General features: G+C 42.8%; 1 protein-coding gene across 1 annotated transcript in view; it reads left to right on the forward strand.

The window, feature by feature from the left end:
* ipo11 (importin 11) overlaps positions 1-22,233 on the forward strand; it is a 245,623-nt gene that overhangs the window by 129,445 nt on the left and 93,945 nt on the right. Inside the window, exon 23 of the mRNA XM_046346795.1 lies at positions 14,601-14,761. Coding sequence (XP_046202751.1) covers positions 14,601-14,761 — 161 coding nt within the window. The remainder of the gene's footprint in view (positions 1-14,600; positions 14,762-22,233) is intronic.

A 22,233-nucleotide genomic window follows, 5' to 3' on the forward strand; every position in this document is an offset into this window, starting at 1 on the left:
TAGGTTTTAATTATGTTTTACGGGTAATGGGGACATTTAAATGCCAACAAAATAACTTGTGTGTGTAGCCTTTATTTAACTAGGCAAGTTGGTTAATAAACAAATTCTTAATTACAATGACGGCCAAACCCGGATGATGCTGTGCCAATTGTGCTATAGGACTCCCAATCACGGACGGATGTGATACCTCTTGCACTGAGATGCAGTGCCTTAGACTGTACAGCTGCATTCATCTGACATATTTCTGTTTTTAATCATTGAGTTGGGTTGCTCTGCACTTGAGCCTGACTGATGAGCAAAGTTTTTAACATATTTTTACACTTTGTTTCTTAACCATCTGTCAAAGATGTCTTTACAGTTTTGGGGTGTTGGACTGATCTTGTTGATGGTGTACATACCCACTACACACATACTTAAGTTATGGAAACGCTGCTGGCAGCAGAATCCAATACAGCAAAGAGTTCCTACTTCAACAAAGCAACGTGATCGTTATCCCAAGGGCCCATCTCTGATTGTCTGCGAGTGGATGGATTACAAGCCCAAATGCAAACATGGAAAACGTGGGGAATCAGACAGACTTAAAATATTTAAGAACAAACTTTCCTTACCCACCACCTTGCTGATCAACACCCAGTCAATGAGGGGGAAAGCGGGTGAGCTGGATGACAGAGTTCCGGACAGTGAGGTGCGGCCTGCCGGCTTCACACTGGTCAGTGCGGACCATGATCTGACCTCTACAGGGAAACATCACGGTAGTGGAGTCTGCCTGCTTATCAGGGATCAGTGGTATAAACTCTGTACCCCCGACTTTTGAATTGCTTTCTGTGTCACTGCGACCCTACGATCCGCCCTGCGAGTTTCCCTAATTGTTTACCGTTGTGTATATTCAAACAAAACCGAATCTAGCAATAGCATCAGAGATGATTTATTATCTGTCACAGAAATTGGACTCCATTTCCCCTGACACACCCACATTTATATTATGGGATTTTAACAACTGCACTCTACGCAAGGTCCTGTTCACATACCACCAGTATGTAAAATGCCATCTGAGGAAAATAAGACTCTGATTGATTTGTGCAGTGGGACAATACCAAATGCTTTCTCTTCCACCACGAAACCTCCCCTGGGGACATCAGACCACAACATTGTTGACCTCCGGCCAAGCTTCTATCGGTTCCCGGATAGGGAGAAACATACAGTTAAAACTGTCCAGTTCTGGAACGAGAACCCCATCACTCGTCTCCAAGGGTGTTTTGACTGTACTATGTAGGAGTTATTTGAGGACAGCAGCTCTGCTCTTAACTCTGTTGTTTGACTATATAACATTCTGTGTTGTCAGTTGTGCCTTCCAAGACCTGTGAAATCTTCCCTAGGTATCAAAACATCTAAAATCACTTCTTAGTAGAAAGAAGGCAGTTTATGCTGAGGGTGATGGACAGGATTTAAGATATGTACAACGTGAGATTAGAAGACTGATACTGGTGGTCAAGGAGGCAAAAAAAGCAAAGGGTGGAGAGGACCCTCTCCTGAGGAAACTCGAGTGTGGCCTGGTAAGAGATACAATCCATGACTAGTGGCCCCCACAAAGGCAGGGGAAAAGCCAATGCTGACCTTAGGAGAAATTAGGGGCAGAACATGGCTAATGAACTGAATGTTCAGACATGGGATTTGGCGCTCTCTAGATTTGGCGCTCTCTAGATTTGGCGCCCTCTAGATTTGGCGCCCTCTAGATTTGGCGCCCTCTAGATGTCTGTAGAAGAGAGTAAGAATAGCATCAACTCCTCTGCAAACTGAAATGGGTCGAGTAACTGCTTGGTGGCGCAGAAGATATGACTTTAAAACAATTTTATCAAAGCATTTCGTTACTAAGAATGCCAAGGCGACAGGACGGTACTCATTCTGCACAGGGATTAGATCAAATCTAATTTAATTTCTTACATGCGGGAAATGCTTAATTTACAAGCCCTTATTAACCAACAATGCAGTTCAAGAAATAGAGTTAAGAAAATATTTATTAAATAAACTAAAGTAAAAAAATAAGAGGCTATATTACAGGGGGCACCGGTGCCGGGGTACAGGATGCTTTTGGAATGGGCATAATTGTTGAGTTTTTCAACAACGCTGATACGTGTTCCTGGCTGAGTAAGGGTTGAAAAATGTCTAACACCAGCTAATTGTTCAGCAGGGTGCTTTAACACAAATCCACTTATTTTGTCTGGGCCTGGGCTTTTGTGTACATTACAACCCCTGAACAATTTCGAAACATCAGCCTGAGTATGGCTAATGAACAATGTTTTCTTCTCACGATTTGAATCAGTCGACTTTGTTGGATGTACAACAAATGAAAGTGTCTTTACAAATGTCAGAGGATTGTTGTGAAAAACAGGCTGATGTTTTGAAATTGTTCAGGGGTTGTAATGTTCATGATCCAGTGTTCACAGCAGGTCAAGGTGGGTCCCCACATGTCGGACAAATGCACCACCAACAGGGATGTATTTTGTCCCCACTCCTGCACATCTTGTACACCAACAGTTGTGCAAATTCCCATCCTGAAAGACACCTTGTCATGTTCGCTGATGACACTGCCCTGATCAGCCTGTTGCATGATGATGAGGAAAACCATGGCCCAGTCTGAAATGACTTTGTAGAGTGGTGTGATGAATCACACTCGTTTCTCAGCACCAACAAATAGATGTGTATAGACTTCAGGGATCAAAAAACTCAGACTTCTGCAACAGCTATCAGAGGTCAGAACATAGATTGTTGAGGAATACTAATATCTGGGTGTCCTCATCTACAATAAGCGTCAGCAGAGACTGCACTTTGGCAAAAACCTGGGATATTTTAATTGTTGACTGTACGATAATCTGATCACTCTTCATAACATTCTAGAGTATATGCAAATTGCTTTTTCCACATGTTGTTTTACGTTACAGCCTTATTCTTTTTCATTCTCGTCAATTTACATACAGTACTCCATAATGACAAAGCAAAATTTTTTTTTTATAAATGTTTGCTAATTTATAAAAAATTAAATAAACATTTACGTAAGTATTCAGACCCTTTACTCAGTACATTGTTGAAGCACCTTTGGCAGTGATCACAGCCTTGAGTCTTCTTGGGTATGACACTACAAGTGCACTTGTATTTGGGGAGTTTCTCCCATTCTTCTCTGCAGATCCTCTCAAGCTCTGTCAGATTGGATGGGGAGCGTCGATGCACAGCTATTTTCAGTTATTTCCAGTGATGTTTGATCGAGTTCAAGTCCCAGCTCTGGCTGGGCCACTTAAGGGCATTCAGAGACTTGTCCCGAAGCCACTCCTGCTTTTTCTTGGCTGAGTGCTTAAGTTTGTTGTCCTGTTGTAAGGTGAACCCTTGCCCCAGTCTGAGGTTCTGAGCACTCTGGAGCAGGTCTTCATTCAGGATCTCTCTGTACTGTTTCCGGTCATCTTTCCCTCGATTCTGACTAGTCTCCCAGTCCCTGGAACTGAAAAACATCCCCACAGCATGATGCTGCCACCACCATGCTTCACCATAGGTATGGTGCCAGGTTTCCTCCAGACTTGACGTGTTGCACTCAGGCCTAAAATATCCATGTTGGTTTCATCAGAGTCGTTTAGGTGCCTTTTGTCAAACTCCGATAGGGCTGTCATGTGCCTTTTACTGAGGAGTGGCTTCCGTCTGGCCAATGCCATAAAGGCCTGATTGGTGGAGTGCTGTAGAGATGGTTGTCATTCTGGAAGGTTCTCCCATTAGGTTTTTGGGTTGGGTTCTTGGTCACCAACCTAACCAAGGCCCTTCTCCCCAGATTGCTCAGTTTGGCCAGGAGGCCAGCTCGAAGAAGAGTCTTGGTGTTTCAAACTTCTTCCATTTAAGAATGATGGAGGTCACTGTGTTCTTAGGGACCTTCAATGTTGCATACATGTTTTGGTACCCTTCCTTAAGTCTGTGCCTTGACACAATTCTGTCTCAGAGCTCTACGGACAATTTCTTCGACCTCATGGCTTGGTTTCTGCTCTGACATGCACTGTCAAATGTGGGACTTTTATATGGACAGGCGTGTGCCTTTCCAGATCATGTTCAATCAATTGAATCTATCCCAGGTGGACTCCAATCAAGTTGTAGAAACATCTCATGGATGATCAATGGACATAGGATGCACCTGAGCTCAATTTTGAGTCTCATAGCAAAGGGTCTGAATACTTAAATACGTAAATAATTTATTTCTGGTTTTATTTGTAATAAATGTACAACAAATGTTACGCTTTTCCATTATGGGATATTGCGTGTAGATTGAGATTTTATTTTATTTGTTTAGAATAAGGCTGTAAAGTAACAAAATGTGGAAGAAGGGAAGGGGTCTGAATACTTTCCAAATACACTGTATGCTGTGGTTGATGTATTAAACCACCCAGATGCAGCAAAACAGTCATCCTTCTGAACTAAGCTGCATGACTGGAGGGAAACTGCTCAGGGATGTCACCATGAGGTCATGAGGTGATTTTAACATTGCTACGGAGTTCCGTGTCTGTGATGGGAGAAAACTGAGGAAGGTCAACAACATAGTAGTGAGTGACTCCACAATAAACTAAATGACAGAGTGAAAAGAAAAATACAAATATAACCAATTTTTAAAAATCTAAACATCCATCGTGTATGCAACAAGGCACTTAAAGTTGTACTTTGAAAAACAAGGAATACGCTTCCTGGCCTTAATGCAAACGCAACACATCACTGAGTAACTGCCTCCTTATTTTCAAGCATTACACCAGCAACTGGGAGAGGAATTTACCTTTCGGCAGGGAAATAACATATTCCACAATCCAGGTGTGCAAAGCTGTAATCACTGCCAATGGTGTTTCTAACATGAATTATACAACGGGTGGGGCTAATCCTGAATGCTGATTGGTTAATACCGTATTCCAGCTGGTGTCTATTTCACGTTAAAATGCCTATTTCTCTGTTCCATCTGAAATCCACTGTCTCAGCCCAGAAATGTATAAACTTGATTTCCACTATAGAAAGCATCTTGACATTATCTCACATTTGTTTTAGTCTAGTATTTAGTTTTCAGCAGAGGACATTTGTATAACATTCGCTGTCTCTCTCCGGTATTTGCAACATTGTTCCAATATTCAAATTCGACCTCCAGCTCTCCCATAGCAATTAACATGTCAGGACAAGACTGACCAAAAGGCAGCTCTTCTCAGCATGTCGAAATCATGAATCACCTGGCATCATTTTTATGCATACAAAGAAATGTCAATTGAAAAAAGTTTAAATGAAATGAAGTGCAGCTAGTTTGCAGTCTTTTCAGCTTCAGTTTGAATTGATTTTGTTAGCTGTGTTGTTGGCTAGCTCCTCTGAACATTTTGTCCTGCCGAGTGAGCATACTTTCTATGCCAGGTGAAATCGCACCTCAATAGCTCATTGTTATGGATGTGTCCCAATAAATGTCACTAGAAAACTGCAAATGCAACACTTTGCAGTTATTCTGGCATATTCTGCACTTTTTGACATGACTTTAAGTTAGCTAGCAACCAAGGGATAAGAATGTTGCCAGCCGGTATGGCAATGGAAAATTTAGAACGAATGACTGGGTCGTGTCCATAGATGCAGAACAAAAAGACTGAACGACTGGGTTGCGTCTCTGGCAACCGAAGCGATGGCACTAATGACCAGCCGGCTTGTGTAGCGACCCTCGATTTGTGTCAGGACTATCTTGTGGATGGATGAAATAGTGTGAATAAATTCATCATAAGAATGTAATTTTATTCGTATCTTTAACCCTTTTTCTCCCCAATTTCGTGATATCCAATTGGTAGTTAGTCTTGTCCCATCACTGCAACTCCCGTACGGACTCTGAAAAGGTGAAGGTCGAGAGCCATGTGTCCTCTGAAACACGACCCTGCCAAGCCGCACTGCTACTTGACACACTGCTCGCTTTACACTGAAGCCAGCCACACTGTTTCAACGTGCATGTGCCTGCACCGCCACAAGGAGTCGCTAGAGTGCAATGGGACAAGGACATCCTGGCCGGCCAAACCCTCCTGACGCTGGGACAATTGTGTGCCGCCTCTTGGGTCTCCCGGTCGCGGCCGGCTGCGACATCACCTGGCATCGAACCTGGGTCTGTAGTAATGCCTCAAGCCTTAGACCGCTGCGCCACTCTGTAGTCACAAAATAACGTTTTTAACGAAAATGTCAATCATTAGTTTAATATGTTGGTAACCCATTGTATAAAAGTGATAATGGCTTCGAAGCCGTTGTTTGGAGGATATATTGGCTCGGTTTGCATGACATTAACTGTCACGTGATGGATTGCCAAAAAGAAGTAACTGAAAGCCACACCCCCAATAAGCCACCGAGTATGACTGCATTGAGGGATATGTCACTGCTTCTATGGCTATATTTAATGTATTTATTTAACCCTTATTTTACCAGGTAAGTTAACTGAGGATCATTTACAGCAAAGACCTGGGGAATAGTTACAGGGAGGGATGAATGAGCCAATTGGAAGCTGGAGATGATTGGGGCGGCAGGGTAGCCTAGTGGTTAGAGTGTTGGACTAGTAACCGGAAGGTTGCAAGTTCAAACCCCCAAGCTGACAAGGTACAAATCTGTCATTCTGCCCCTGAATAGGCAGTTAACCTGCTGTTCCTAAGCCGTCATTGAAAATAAGAATTTGTTCTTAACTGACATGCCTAGTTAAATAAAGGTACAAATTAAAAATAAATTGGGGGAGAGCCAGATTGGGGAATTTAGCCAGGACACCGGGGTTAACAACCCTACTCTTACGATAAGTGCCATGGTATCTTTAGTGACCACAAAGAGTCGGGACACCCGTTAAGCATCCGACCTGATAAACTGCACCCTACACAGGGTACTGTCCCCATGGGAGATTAGTTTGCTTTTTTTACCAGAGGAAAGAATCACAAAACATACCCTGTGTGGTGACACACAGCACGGAACAGCTGTACAAAAACAGTACAGCAGTAAAAACCAGCTAATCAGTTTAGAGTCACATTTACAATAAAGTTATTGTTTTCTAATCCATTTTTGGATTAATAAATTCTGTTGCACGTTAAAGCGATAATTCTTTCAGACATCGATAATGTTTCTTTATTTTGTTGCCGTGGTCACCTGCGCCTGTCGCCCTCGTGAACACACTTGTCGCTTTGACTAGAGAGACAGATGGCGTACTAGGCGGAGAACTCTGCTCTATTCCGCTGGCTGTCTGAAAAGCGCTTAAGAGTAACTTACATTTGACTTGGATTTCAGAGTTTATTTATATAGCTCTATATGTAATATATTGATAGGAAGGAATGTCTAGATCTATTCATGTTTAAATGGGCATAGTGAGTACTGTAGAGCCGTGTCTCTGGAGGCCAATGTGGTTAAGTGAGTGTTAGCTCATGCATAATTGGAATGGAATTTGCATGGGATTAGTAGCAACTCCATGACTGTACTTAGGGAAGGTGCCTAACCTTATTGCTAGTGGTGATTAAGTGTATGTACGTGATGTGTATGAAGTAGCCACTGTACATAATCAATTAGCTAATTATCTGGTCGGACACATTCACTCGCCCAGCTCATAGGTCATACAGTGCCTTCAGAACGTATTCATACCCCTCAACTTATTAAACATTTTGTAACTAAATTGATTTAAAAAATAATTAAAAAAATACATGATAGAATCACCATTGGCAGCGATTAGAGCTTAGAGTCATTGTGGGTAAGTCTCTAAGAGCATTGCACACCTCGAGGGTACAATATTTGCACATTATTATTAAAAAGATTCTTCAAGCTCTGTCAAGTTGGTTGTTGATCATTGCTAGACAGCCATTTTCATGTCTTGCCATAGATTTTCAAGTAGATTTAAGTCAACACTAACTAGGCCACTCAGGGACATATGTCGTCTTGGTACTTAACTCCAGTGTATATTTGGCATGGCGTTTTAGGTTATTGTCCTGCTGAAAGTAGATTTTTTTCTCCTAGTATCTGTTGGAACCAGGTTTTCCTCTGCTTGTGCTCAGCTCTGTTCCGTTTCCTTTTTATCCGAAAAAAAACAACCTCTGTAGTCCTTGCCGATGACAAGCATAGCCATAACATGCTTAAAGATAGGAGGTGTGATACTCAGTGATGTTGGATAATGCTTTGTATCCAGAACAAAGTTCATTTCTTTGCCACGATTTTTGCAGTTTTACTTTAGTGCCTTATTGCAAACAGGATGCATGTTTTGGATTGTTTTTATTTTGTACAGGCTTCCTTCTTTACACTCTATCATTTGGGTTCTTATTGTGGAGTAATTACAAAGTTGTTGATCCATTCTCAGGAGAAAGCTATCACAGCCATTAAACTCTAACTGTTTTAAAGTCACCATTGGCCTCGTGGTGAAATTCCTGATCAGTTTTCTTCCTCTCCGGCAACTGAGTTAGGATGGACGCCTGTATCTTTATATCGACTGGTTGTGTTGATGCACCTTCCAAAGTGTAATTAATAACTTCACCATGCTCCAAGGGATATACATTTATATTTTTACCCATCTGCCAATGGGTGCCCTTTGCGAGGCATTGGAAAACCTCCCTGGTCTTTGGGACTGAATCTCTGTTTGAAATTCACTGCTCGGCTGACGGACCTTACATATAATTGTATGTTTATGCTACAGAGAGGAGGTACTCATTCAATGTCAAACACTGTTTTTGTCCATGCAACTTATTGTGACTTTTTAAACAAATGTATACTCCTGAACTTAATTACACTTTGACATTATGGGTTATTGTGTGTAGGCCATTGACACAAAATCTCAATTGAATCCATTTCCAATTCCGGTTGTAACACAACAAAATGTTAACGTTTCAAGGGTTGTGAATACTTTCTGAAGACACTTTAAATATTCATGAAGCTATCAGGGTTGAGATGCTGACTAAAAAGCTGCCCTGCATACATTATCATCATTAACAACATGTGCAGAGAGCAGATGCTATGAAATACATTGCCCAAATTAACAACCTGTGCATAGCCCGCGAGCCCATTCACTCCAGTCCTGGGGAGGTTTGAGTTCAAAACAAAAGATTGGGGAAATGTATTATTTTATTTGCAAATAACTGACCTTTTGAAAAACAAATATGTCTGGAAAGAAATCTGGCGGCCCTCCACTGAATTTTGAAAACCCTGATGTGGCCCTCGAGCCAAAATGATTTGCCACTTACACTACGAATGCATTATTACTTGTAGCTTGAATGGGAATGAGCATTGGATTCAATGGCAATACATCTTTGCCATCTTACCACTCTTTCTTACAGGAAATGTAGGATTTGTACATTCGCATATTAATTTCCTTTTTTATCCAGGTTAGAAGTGCCCTTGATATCTATCGCTCACGGCTTTGAGAATAGAGGTAGTCCACAAGCGAACTAAACTGGCCTATACTACATCTCTGTAAGAGAGATTCAGACAACTAGGCTAATGTCATCTAACAACAATAACCTACAAAGTGTAGGGGAGGTTTATTTCTTTGTTAATTCACCTTATGACACGTGCCAACAAGGGCGCATCCAATTTTTTTGCGATTATTTTCCTCCTTCCGGTCCATTCCCAAACAAACAAAATGTTGTTAAATACGAATAAAATGTGTCATAACTATTAAATAACATGCACAGAATTTTTTATATATGTTAACTCATATCCCTTTCGTACACTGACCAAATTCCTACTATTTTACCATGCCTACTGATATTTATAAGAGTGGTATACCTGCAAGAAAGGGGTTCATACAAACATTTCCTTATGCTTGTGCTTCTGTCGGAACTAGAAGCACAAGCATTACGCTACACTCGCAATAACATCTACTAACCATGTGTATGTGACTAATAAAATGGGATTGGATATTTTTATAGTTAACATACCTCATCTTCTGTCTGAAATTGGTAATAGAGAATGCCTTGTGTTAGTTTTGTGGCACAACAGATTCCAAATATCCTAATGTTATCTACATTCAACATTACATTTTTTCTAATAAGCTAACTAGCTAACACCACCATTCATTCTCTGTGAGAATGCTAATGCTAACTGACGATGGCTTCTGAGTATTATACCACGTGGGAAAAAACATTTACATTTTTTTTGTAATATTTTTCCTCAACATAAAATTAACATATCTTTCAAATTCTGTTCACATAATTTAATAGTTTTGACAAATATAATTAATATTTGTTTGCCAATCGGCCGGAAGGAGGAAAAGAATCACGTTTGATCAGGAACTGGTTCAAGTGGGTGGGGCGTCAAAATCTGGATAGATATTTATTTTAAATTATTGATTGTTGCGAACAGAATTTGATTCCACCCATAACTTCAACCCAAAGTGAGTCTGTCTGCAGTGTGACAGAGGCTTGAAGTGGTACCAATCAATTTGCCGGAGTGGCCTACACTAGGTCCCTATAGGTCCTGGGAAAAATTCCAAATTAGTGCACTATAAAGGACACAACCTTAGTATCTGGTAGGTGAGTCTCATAGAATGATGTATGATTTGTATCTGATATAGTCAGACCCTAGCATGTCGGTCTAGAAGTTTCCTATTTCTTGATTAGCAGATAGGACACACCGATGTAAACAAAATATCCTTGAGTGGGAGCAAAGTGCTGTCTACTGGATAGTGAGGGGGCTTACAGAAGAGCCCAGAGAGGGAAATAGACGGACAGCATGAGAGGACAAATTCTGGGAAGGGAGGAGGGGATTTGAAAGGGTAAGAGGTGTGTGTTTCTGGGGATGCAAGCAGACTGCTATTCCAGGCGTTAGGAGCGGTAACCCTGTCACTTCACATTACTGTCAGAGACAAGCTTCCTCTATGTGTGTGTGTGTTGGGGGTTGGATCAGCCACCATGACACTCCACATCACTGTTAAATTGAGCTCCTCGCGGCAATCTAGGAAGAGTTTGCTGACACATACACACACACCAGTATGGCTCTGTGGCTGTGGTCAGTTTAGTTATTGCACATATATGGAAAGAAACCCTGTCAAAAGCAGCTCTTACAAGCCCACACTGAGTCACATGATAAACAACAGGGTTACAGTAGCTGGGATCCCTAATGATTAGTAAAGGTTTGTCATTAATCCCATCATCATGTATTTCTCATTTATATGTTAATTCCTAGTGGCTTGAATACTGTCTGGGAGTAGCTAGATTCCATAATGATTAGTAAAGGTTCATCATTAACCCTTTACTCATGTATTTCTCATTTACATTTTAGTTCCCTAGTGGCTTGAATTGTTAAAAATATGCAGATTTCCGTATCAATTTCAATTAGATTTATTGATTGCTTTGTTGTATAGCTTTTACTTTGTCTCATCAATGTCCTGTCGTTTGCTCCTTTTCTGTGGTGAGATGCAGGTTCTCTTGATAGGATTAAGGCTCCTAGGGGTCCTTCCCAATAGGCACCCTATTCCCTATAAATGCACTACTTTTGATCAGAGTCCTATGGGCTCTGGTCAACGGTAGTGCACTATACATAGGGAATAGGGTGCCATTGGGGACTCAGCCCCGTTCTACTATACCTTTCTGCACTTATTAAGACTTAGGGCTGAACAGAGTAAAGAAAATATCAATAATAATTGACATGAAAATAAGATTGTTGGTGATTAGACAAGTTTGTTACACATAATTGATCAGCGCTAATAATCCAGAAACATAAACACACAGCTGGAGTCTCTACCTCTTGATGGTTTGTGTTTGCTTCAATCACTCCATTTTGCTGATCCCTGCCTACAGGCAGAAATTAAAACAAGAGGCTCCCACGCTGAGGTCTGTCCAACGCTGGTCAGACCAAGCTGACTCTACACTCCAAGACTGCTTCCATCACGTGGACTGGGACATGTTTCGTATTGCGTCAGATGGGAATATTGACGAATACGCTGATTCGGTGTGCGAGTTCATTAGAACGTGCGTCGAAGATGTCGTTCCCATAGCAACGATAAAAACATTCCCTAACCAGAAACCGTGGATTGATGGCAGCATTCGCGTGAAACTGAAAGCGCGAACCACTGCTTTTAATCAGGGCAAGGTGTCTGGCAACATGACTGAATACAAACAGTGCAGCTATTCCCCTCCGCAAGGCTATTAAACAAGCTAAGCGTCAGTACAGAGACAAAGTGGAATCTCAATTCAATGGCTCAGACACAAGAGGCAAGTGGCAGGGTCTACAGTCAATCACGGACTACAAGATGAAATCCAGCCCAGTCACGGACCAGGATGTCTTGCTCCCAGGCAGACTAAATAACTTTTTTTGCCCGCTTTGAGGACAATACAGTGCCACTGACACGGCCTGCAACGGAAACATACGGTCTCTCCTTCACTGCAGCCGAGGTGAGTAAGACATTTAAACGTGTTAACCCTCGCAAGGCTGCAGGCCCAGACGGCATCCCCAGCCGCGCCCTCAGAGCATGCGCAGACCAGCTGGCCGGTGTGTTTACGGACATATTCAATCAATCCCGATACCAGTCTGCTGTTCCCACATGCTTCAAGAGGGCCACCATTGTTCCTGTTCCCAAGAAAGCTAAGGTAACTGAGCTAAACGACTACCGCCCCGTAGCACTCACTTCCGTCATCATGAAGTGCTTTGAGAGACTAGTCAAGGACCATATCACCTCCACCCTACCTGACACCCTAGACCCACTCCAATTTGCTTACCGCCCAAATAGGTCCACAGACGATGCAATCTCAACCACACTGCACACTGCCCTAACCCACCTGGACAAGAGGAATACCTATGTGAGAATGCTGTTCATCGACTACAGCTCGGCATTCAACACCATAGTACCCTCCAAGCTCGTCATCAAGCTCGAGACCCTGGGTCTCGACCCCGCCCTGTGCAACTGGGTACTGGACTTCCTGACGGGCCGCCCCCAGGTGGTGAGGGTAGGCAACAACATCTCCTCCCCGCTGATCCTCAACACGGGGGCCCCACAAGGGTGCGTTCTGAGCCCTCTCCTGTACTCCCTGTTCACCCACGACTGCGTGGCCACGCACGCCTCCAACTCAATCATCAAGTTTGCGGACGACACAACAGTGGTAGGCTTGATTACCAACAACGACGAGACGGCCTAGAGAGCATCCTGGCGGGCTGTATCACCGCCTGGTACGGCAACTGCTCCGCCCTCAACCGTAAGGCTCTCCAGAGGGTAGTGAGGACTGCACAACGCATCACCGGGGGCAAACTACCTGCCCTCCAGGACACCTACACCACCCGTTGTTACAGGAAGGCCATAAAGATCATCAAGGACATCAACCACCCGAACCACTGCCTGTTCACCCCGCTATCATCCAGAAGGCGAGGTCAGTACAGGTGCATCAAAGCTGGGACCGAGAGACTGAAAAACAGCTTCTATCTCAAGGCCATCACACTGTTAAACAGCCACCACTAACATTGAGTGGCTGCTGCCAACACACTGTCATTGACACTGACCCAACTCCAGCCATTTTAATAATGGGAATTGATGGGAAATGATGTAAATATATCACTAGCCACTTTAAACAATGCTACCTTATATAATGTTACTTACCCTACATTATTCATCTCATATGCATATGTATATACTGTACTCTACATCATCGACTGCATCCTTATGTAACACATGTATCACTAGCCACTTTAACTATGCCACTTTGTTTACTTTGTCTACACACTCATCTCATATGTATATACTGTACTCGATACCATCTACTGTATGCTGCTCTGTACCATCACTCATTCATATATCCTTATGTACATGTTCCTTATCCCCTTACACTGTGTATAAGACAGTAGTTTTGGAATTGTTAGTTAGATTACTTGTTGGTTATCACTGCATTGTCGGAACTAGAAGCACAAGCATTTCGCTACACTCGCATTTAACATCTGCTAACCATGTGTATGTGACAAATAAAAATTTGATTTGATTTGAACTGAAAAACTCCATCACTAATCAGGTAGATGTGGAAAACACACGGGTGGGAAAACACCAGGGACTCAGGCCTAACGACTATATATCTCTCTAGAAGTGATTCAATGCTAATAATAATGTTTGTTATGCTGCCAGTGTAAGTAGAGGGTGTGTTTGAATCATTTAGATATGTTGGAGAATGTATTTATCATATTAACCCGCATGGTGCTGTAGTTCGGGCAGGCTTGCAGGAGTGTGGCGTTTTGCTCGACTTAGCAACTGTTATTTTATTGTTATTTATTTTACCTTTATTTAATCAGGAAGGTTTGGGTTTCTCCAAGTGTTCTTGACTAATGTTGGATCGTGGACTGCATGACGGCGTAGTTTGTTCAAGCCCTTAGCTGTTCAAAATGTGCTAGTGAGTCAAATCATTGAGACTCACGATATCACTTGGTTCCTAGCACTGGAAGGTGTCATGGATCTTGGCAGTGTATGTTGATATTCCCTGGGTCTGCTGAGGGGTGGCATCCTCAAGAGCATCCATCCCTTAGTGCCAGGCCAGCCTCTCACTGCCTGGTGAGATAGGACCTTGCACACTATAAAGAACACAAGAGATTAGGAGTCTGTCTGGCTCATCTCTCTCCCTCCCTCTAATGTGATGTGTGTTTATCTGTTTCAGAGATGAGCTCAGAGAACCTGAGGACATGCTTCCAGATAGTCAACGCCTACATCTACCTGTCAGCTACTGACTTCCTACAGAACTATGCTGAGGGCCTGTGCAGATCCTTCTGTAATCTACTCAAAGATATCACCAACGAAGGACAAGTCCAAGTTCTGAAGGTTGTGTGTGTGTGCTTGTGTGTGTGTGCTTGTGTGTCTGTGCTTGTGTGCCCACGCTTGCACCCTTTTGTACATTTGTTTTCACTCGGTTTTACTCTCCATTATCGATGCGCCGGCTTTAGGAATTTAATCATGGCTTCTCTGAGAATTGTATTTCTGGGAAAACTCCACTTCTAACCCCCCAGTGCACGTTTTTGTTTTTGCCGTAGCACTACACAGCTGATTCGAATAATCGAAGCTTGATGAGGTGGTTAAATGAATCAGGTGTGTAGTGCTAGGGCAAAAACCAAGACGTGCACCCGGGGGGGCAGGACCGAGTTTGGGAAACCTTGCTCTAGAGGAAGACAGGGATTTGTGGTTCTTGTATCCATTCTGTGATCCCTGCATCCCTCTCTTCCCCAATACTATAGAGTCTGGGGCTCGAGGGGAGCGGGTCGAGAGCTTCAAGTTCCTCACTGTCCACCTCACTAAGGAATTAACGTGGTTCACACAACAACACAGTCTTGAACAAGGCACGACAGCGCCTCTTCCCCACTTAGGAGGCTGAAAAGATTTGGCATGGGCACTCAGATCCTCCAAAAATTTCTACAGCTGCACAATTGAGACTATTTTTGACTAGCTGCGTCACCGCGTGGTATGGCAACTGCTCGGCATCTGACCGCAAGGGGCTACAGAGGGTAGTGAGTATGGCCCAGTACATCACTGGGGCCAAGCTCCCTGCCATCCAAGTCCTCTATATCAGGCGGTGTCAGAGGAAGGCCCTAAAAATTGTCAGAGACACCAGTCACCCAATTTATAGACTGTTCTCTCTGCTACCGCATGGCAAGCGGTACCGGAGCACCAAGTCTGGAACCAACAGGACCCTGCACAGCTTCTTCCCCCAAGCCATAAGATAGTAAATAGTCGACAAATAGCTACTGGGACAATCTGCATCGACTCTTTTAATTATTCACAGACTCTGCTGCTGCTGTCTATTATCTATTATCTATGGGTCCTTCTGTAGCTCAGTTGGTAGAGCATGGCGCTTGTAACGCCAGGGTAGTGGGTTCGATCCCCGGGAGAACCCATTCGTAGAATGTATGCACACATGACTGTAAGTCGCTTTGGATAAAAGCGTCTGCTAAATGGCATATATTATATTATTATTATTATTATCTTGTTGCCTAGTCACTTTATTCCTGCCTATATGTACATATCAACTTCAATTACCTCGTACCTCTGCACATAGACTCGGTATTGGTAGCCCGTGTATATAGCCAAGTTATCGTTACTCATTGTGTATTTATTCCTCACGTTGTACTTTTTTCTATTTTTCTCTGCATTGTAGGGAAGGGCCCATAAGTAAGCATTTTACTGTTAGTCTACACCTGTTGTTAACGAAGCATGTGAAAAATAACATTTGCATTGATTTAATGGGCAGTATGAGCCAAGAGTAGTGTACTGCACCAGTAACTGTGCAAGGTTTTGTGGCTATATCAGCAGTGAGAGTTAACGCTGTGCTCAAACTCACACTAAAAACAACAAGCACAGTGTTACTTGAACAAAGCAACTGCCCAGTATAAGGTCACTAATTGTCCTTCCCAGTAGGATGCAAAGGTTGTTTCACTCTAGGCACAGTCTGTACATAAAACTAATAGCTCAAATGAACATTGTACAGTAATGAGAGACCAATGCTGGTTTAATCTAGCTGTGGATGAGGACTATGTTTGGTTTCCTCTTGATATCTCGGTGGGCCAAAGACTACATAAGACTACATATTTTACAAAGAAACAAACAAATGAGCTCTATCTACATCTTTTCTTCCCCCCCAGCCTGTGCGTACAGTATGTCCATCAGTGTAACAGGGCAGTGAGGGGAAAAACCTCTCCCTGTACCAGGAGTCAGCCTTCTGCTGTTAACATTTTATTTGATTAATTCAAAGAAGGAATAACAAGGCTGTGTGGTCTTTTAATACTGCATTGCTTTAGTGTTTCACCCTGATAGCTAACTCCCTCCATACTTATCTCCTCTTTCTCGCTCTTCCTTTCTTTTGTTTCCCTCCTTTTCCTCTCCATCTTTGCTTCCATCCATCCATTTTAGAATTTAATGGTGCCAAACATATGGAACCCATGATACATGTGTTTGATTCCATTTATTCCAATCTGTTCCAGTTATTACCATGAGCCTGTCCCCCGCTTTAAAATCCCACCAGATGCCACTGGTCTCCATGTATACTGAACAAAAATGTCAATGCAACATGCAACAATTTCAAAGATTTGACTGAGTTACGGTTCATTTAAGGAATCAGTTAATTGAAATAAATAAATTTGGCCCTAATCTGGGGATTTCACATGACTAGGCAGGGGCGCAGCCATGGGTGGGCCTGGGCAGGCATAGGCCCACCCAGTTGTCAGCCAGGCCCAGCCAATCAGAATGAGATTTTCCCCCACAAAAGGGATTTATTATAGACAGAAATCATGTGCAGCACCCCCTCAGATGATCTCGCAGGTGAAGAAGCTGGATGTGAAGGTCCTGGGCTGGCGTGGTTACACATGGTCTGCGGCTGTGAGGCCGGCTGGACATACTGTCAAATTCTCTAAAACAACGTTGGAAGTGGCTTGTGGTAGAGAAATGAACATTTAATTCTCTGGCGGTGATTCCTGCAGTCATGCCAATTGCACGCTCCCTTAAAACTTTTGACATCTGAAGCATTGTGTTGTGACAAAACTGCACATTTTAATGTGCCATTTTATTGGCTGCAGCACAAGGACCGTGTAAGGACCGTGCTGTTTAATCATCTTCTTGATATCTCACACCTGTCAAGTGGATGGATTATCTTGGCAATGAGAAATGCTCACTAACAGGAATGTAAACAAATTTGTGCACAAAATGTGAGCGAAATAAGCTTTTTGTGCGTATGGAACATTTCTGGCCTCTTAGCTCATGAAACATTGGACCAACACTTTACATGCTGCATTTATATTTTTTTCAGTATATACTTGGTCATCTGGTTTCTAAAGTGATTGATGTGGTGTTCATAGCCGCATTGGCTTGTTCAGTGGGTTTGGGAGGCTGACGGGAATATGATGAGAGGGGAGGACTAGAGGGAAGAAGAGAGAGTATGAGAAGGATTAAGGGTGAAATGAGGTGGAGATGTGTACAGACTTTGGCCAGCACTGTAGATTTGCGAGGATAGTAAGAGGGAAGGAGGGAGTGAGAGAAGGAGAAGGGTGGTGGGCTCTGAAGGACAGAGTTGTGCGTGTCTGTGTTTTTTCTGTGGGGAAAGTGTCAGCCACTTGCCTCCCTGTTGAAGAGGATGACTGAAGAAAAGCAGCTCAAGTCTGCGATGTCAGTGTGAGAGACAGAGAAAGGCGGAGGCCAGGCACTGTGCTGCTGTGTCCCGCTGGCCCCTGAGAGAGAGGGAGAAGGCAATAGAAAGAGATGGGGAGAGGAAGTGAAATAGAGGGAACAGAGAAGTGGGGGAGACGGGGAGAAGAAGTGAAAGAGAGGGAACAGAGAAAGTCGGGGAGATGGAGAGAGTAAGAAAGATGCATGAGTCTCGGTGTCAGATTACAGCCACCTGTTTGAATCCACTGCCATCTTGGATCTAGAGTGTGGAACCAGACAATCCTTGTATTCAGAAGAAGGCTTTACATCTCTCTCCTACCTCAGTTTGTTGCATTTAATTGAGTGTGTGGAATAGTTCTAGATTAGAAACGTTTTAAAATATATGGTACTATTCTGTGAAAGCTTCTCTCCCTCCCTTCCCCGCTCCTCCTCCATTCCCCATATATTCTTCATCAAGCACTATAACAAGCCATTACACAGTGTACAAAACACTGCTCTTTCCATGACATACTGACCATGTGATTCCAGATTAAACCTATGATCCCTTATTGATGTCACTTGTTAAATCCATTTCAATTAGTGTAATTGATTAAAGACGGATTCTTATGCCTTGAGACAATAGTGACATGGATTGTGTTTGAGTGCCATGAGCAAGACAAAATATTTAAGTGCCTTTGAACGTGGTATGGTAGTCGGTGCGGTTTGTGTCAAGAACTGCAACACTGCTGGGGTTTTTGTGCTCAACAGTTTCCCGTTTGAATCAAGAATGGTACACCACTGTGGAACGCCAGCATCCCTGTGGAGCGCTTTCGACACCTTGTAGAGTCCATGCCCCGACAAATTGAGGCTGTTCTGAGGGCAAACGGTGGTGCAACTCAATATTAGGAAGGCGTTCGTAATGTTTTGTACACTCAGCGTATATTTACCTTGAAGAGCTGTGATGTCTGGGTGTCTCAGAGTGGGAAATGCAAAAAAAATAAACACTTTTCCAATGTTCACATGCATACTAATACATGTGTGAAATAAGACAAATATAAGCACAAATTATTATTGCACATATACACATCAGTGGAGTCTCCTCAGAGGAGGATGGGGAGGACCAAAATAGTGAACCATATAGTATATATATTCACGTCACCAAATAATTTATTAAAACACACAGTTTTTTGCAATGAAGGTCTACATTACCCTCAACAGCACTCTGTTGGGTAGCACCATGGTGTAGCAGGAGGACAGCTAGTTTCCATCCTCCACTTGGTATAAAACCATGGTTCTCACCCCTTTCCATAGACTTACACATTGACTTCTGGAGGACATCCTCCAACCTATCAGAGCTCTTGCAGCCTGAACTGACATGTTGTCTACCCAATCAACAGATCAGAATGAGTATAGTACTCAAAGCATAAGCTAAAGCGAGCTAGCACTGCCGTGCATAAAATATGGTGAGTAGTTGACTCAGAAAGACAATAGTTGAACAGAGAGAGAGCAAGAGAGAGAGCGAACTAGCTATATTCACTTCCTTGCAGCTAGCTAGTTAGGCTATTCAAACACCCAGTTTAAACAGAGAGGGATGTTATGTTAGCTAGCTGGTTATGGCTATCCAACACTGGAACTTTTCCAAGTCAAGTTTAGCTTTCAGTTTTAGTAATTTGCCACTGTCCCTGCAGGTATAACTAACTGGTCATCTGCTTGCATGCTCACTGTACGCTGTACTGCGGGTTTACTAATGCATTAGTTCGAGTAGCGATGTTGACTATGACATTAGCTAATTTGGTGACAATGATGTAGGCTGTGTGTAGCGGTTAGCGGGTAAGATATAAAGGTTTGGCTTGGAAAGTCCATGTCACTATTGTCTCAAGGCTTAAGAATTAGTCTTTAATCAACTCCACTAATTGAAATGGATTTAACAAGTGACATCAATAAGGGATCATAGGTTTCATCTGGAATCACATGGTCAGTATGTCATGGAAAGAGCAGTGTTTTGTACACTGTGTAATGGCTTGTTATAGTGCTTGATGAAGAATATATGGGGAATGGAGGAGGAGCGTTGTGCATTGAATTCCACAAGTGAAGGGAAAAGGTAAAAGGAGGAGAGTACGTCGATGCGAGAAGGAATTAACGAGCAAAGCGATCATGCTGTTTGTATGTGGCTGCTATGAAAGGGAACTGTGTTTGCGTGTGATCAGGGGTGTATTCATTATGCCGATTATGTTGAATAACGTTTCTTAAACGGAAGCAAATGGAATGAAACTGGGATGAACATACCTGAATTGGTCCAATAGAAACTCTCTTTTGCAACTGTTGGACTAATGATTACACCCTGATCAGCTAGCTGCAGGCAAGAGTATGCAAGGCATTGTTGAATGTGTCACTATTTTTCAACTTGATTACTCATCCTTCTCTCAACCTCTGTATGGGAAACTTTCATTCATAGCCTAGATTGTATTTTTATTTTATTTTTATCTTTATTTAACTAGGCAAGTCCGTTAAGAACAAATTATTATTTTCAATGATGGCCTAGGAACAGTGGGTTAACTGCCTGTTCAGGGGCAGAACGACACATTTGTACCTTGTCAGCTCGGGGATTTGAACTTGCAACCTTCCGGTTGTCCAACGCTCTAACCACTAGGCTACCCTGTAGCAGCCTTATAATGGGTGTAGGAAAAAGAAGTGTCATGTAGTAACTTAAACCTATCGATGTTACATTAAGCTGAGTGAATGGAATATGAGTGACAGTCATCCAATATTCTGTCAGAAATAAGGCCATGCTAATATTTTTATTAGATTTTTTAATCTTAAATGCACCGACCACCAATGACACACCATTTCTGAGGAAGGGTAGGGTAGCTACAGGAAGTGACTCTTAGTGACGCTAATTAACTTGTTACTCCTCCAGTGCGGTTGTCGATAGCAACAGAGCAGAGGTGACGCCACTCGCTGCTAATTGACACAAATTGATGAACAGAGACGCTGCTGTGTTTTTCTCAGCTAATGAGGGGAACTGAGGCAACTGATTGAGGTCAGAGATGTATATTTATAAATATGTCTAAATATACGGCTCTGGTTGAAGTGTTTTTTTTTCTCATCCTGTTGTTAGTAGTTGTTGGTGCTGTTTTTGCCTCTAGATCCTGTCGTGCTGTTAACTTTCTACTGACATCACGTCTACGGAGCACTATTGTCTACTACAGAAACTGAGTTGATGTGCAGCATGTCTGTATTGTACCAAAAGTTGCACATTCAGTGACTTGTTGGTGAAGTCATCACGTGTACGTTGTTTAAAAGTTGACAGTAGTCTCGATAATAGCGTTTACTGTAGCCTTGGTAATAGCTTTTAATATGATGTTACTCCTAATAGGTTGATAGTTGAGATGTTATTTAGAGACCAGAACGGGTCGACAAACATTATTCCAGATATTTTTCCATATTGGAATATAATGTAGAAACACTCTACGTTCTCATTAGTGAAGCGTCATCCATCTCGCCTACTTATCTTCCACTTTCCATGGGTTTGGAGTTGAATATTATGTATATTAATGTATTTTTAATAATGTTTCGCCTTTCTATGCTTTTTAGTAATAGACTTGACCTTTACCATTCCAATATACAGGAGCCTATAATTTCTTTACATTTACATTTACATTTACATTTAAGTCATTTAGCAGACGCTCTTATCCAGAGCGACTTACAAATTGGTGCATTCACCTTATGACATCCAGTGGAACAACCACTTTACAATAGTGCATCTAAATATTTTAAGGGGGGGGGGGGTGAGAAGGATTACTTTATCCTATCCTAGGTATTCCTTAAAGAGGTGGTGTTTCAGGTGTCTCCGGAAGGTGGTGATTGACTCCGCTGTCCTGGCGTCGTGAGGGAGTTTGTTCCACCATTGGGGAGCCAGAGCAGCGAACAGTTTTGACTGAGCTGAGCGGGAACTGTACTTCCTCAGTGGTAGGGAGGCGAGCAGGCCAGAGGTGGATGAACGCAGTGCCCTTATTTGGGTGTAGGGCCTGATCAGAGCCTGGAGGTACTGAGGTGCCGTTCCCCTCACAGCTCCGTAGGCAAGCACCATGGTCTTGTAGCGGATGCGAGCTTCAACTGGAAGCCAGTGGAGAGAGCGGAGGAGCGGGGTGACGTGAGAGAACTTG

Source organism: Oncorhynchus gorbuscha, linkage group LG04, assembly GCF_021184085.1.
Source record: "Oncorhynchus gorbuscha isolate QuinsamMale2020 ecotype Even-year linkage group LG04, OgorEven_v1.0, whole genome shotgun sequence".
NCBI classification, from domain to species: domain Eukaryota; kingdom Metazoa; phylum Chordata; class Actinopteri; order Salmoniformes; family Salmonidae; genus Oncorhynchus; species Oncorhynchus gorbuscha.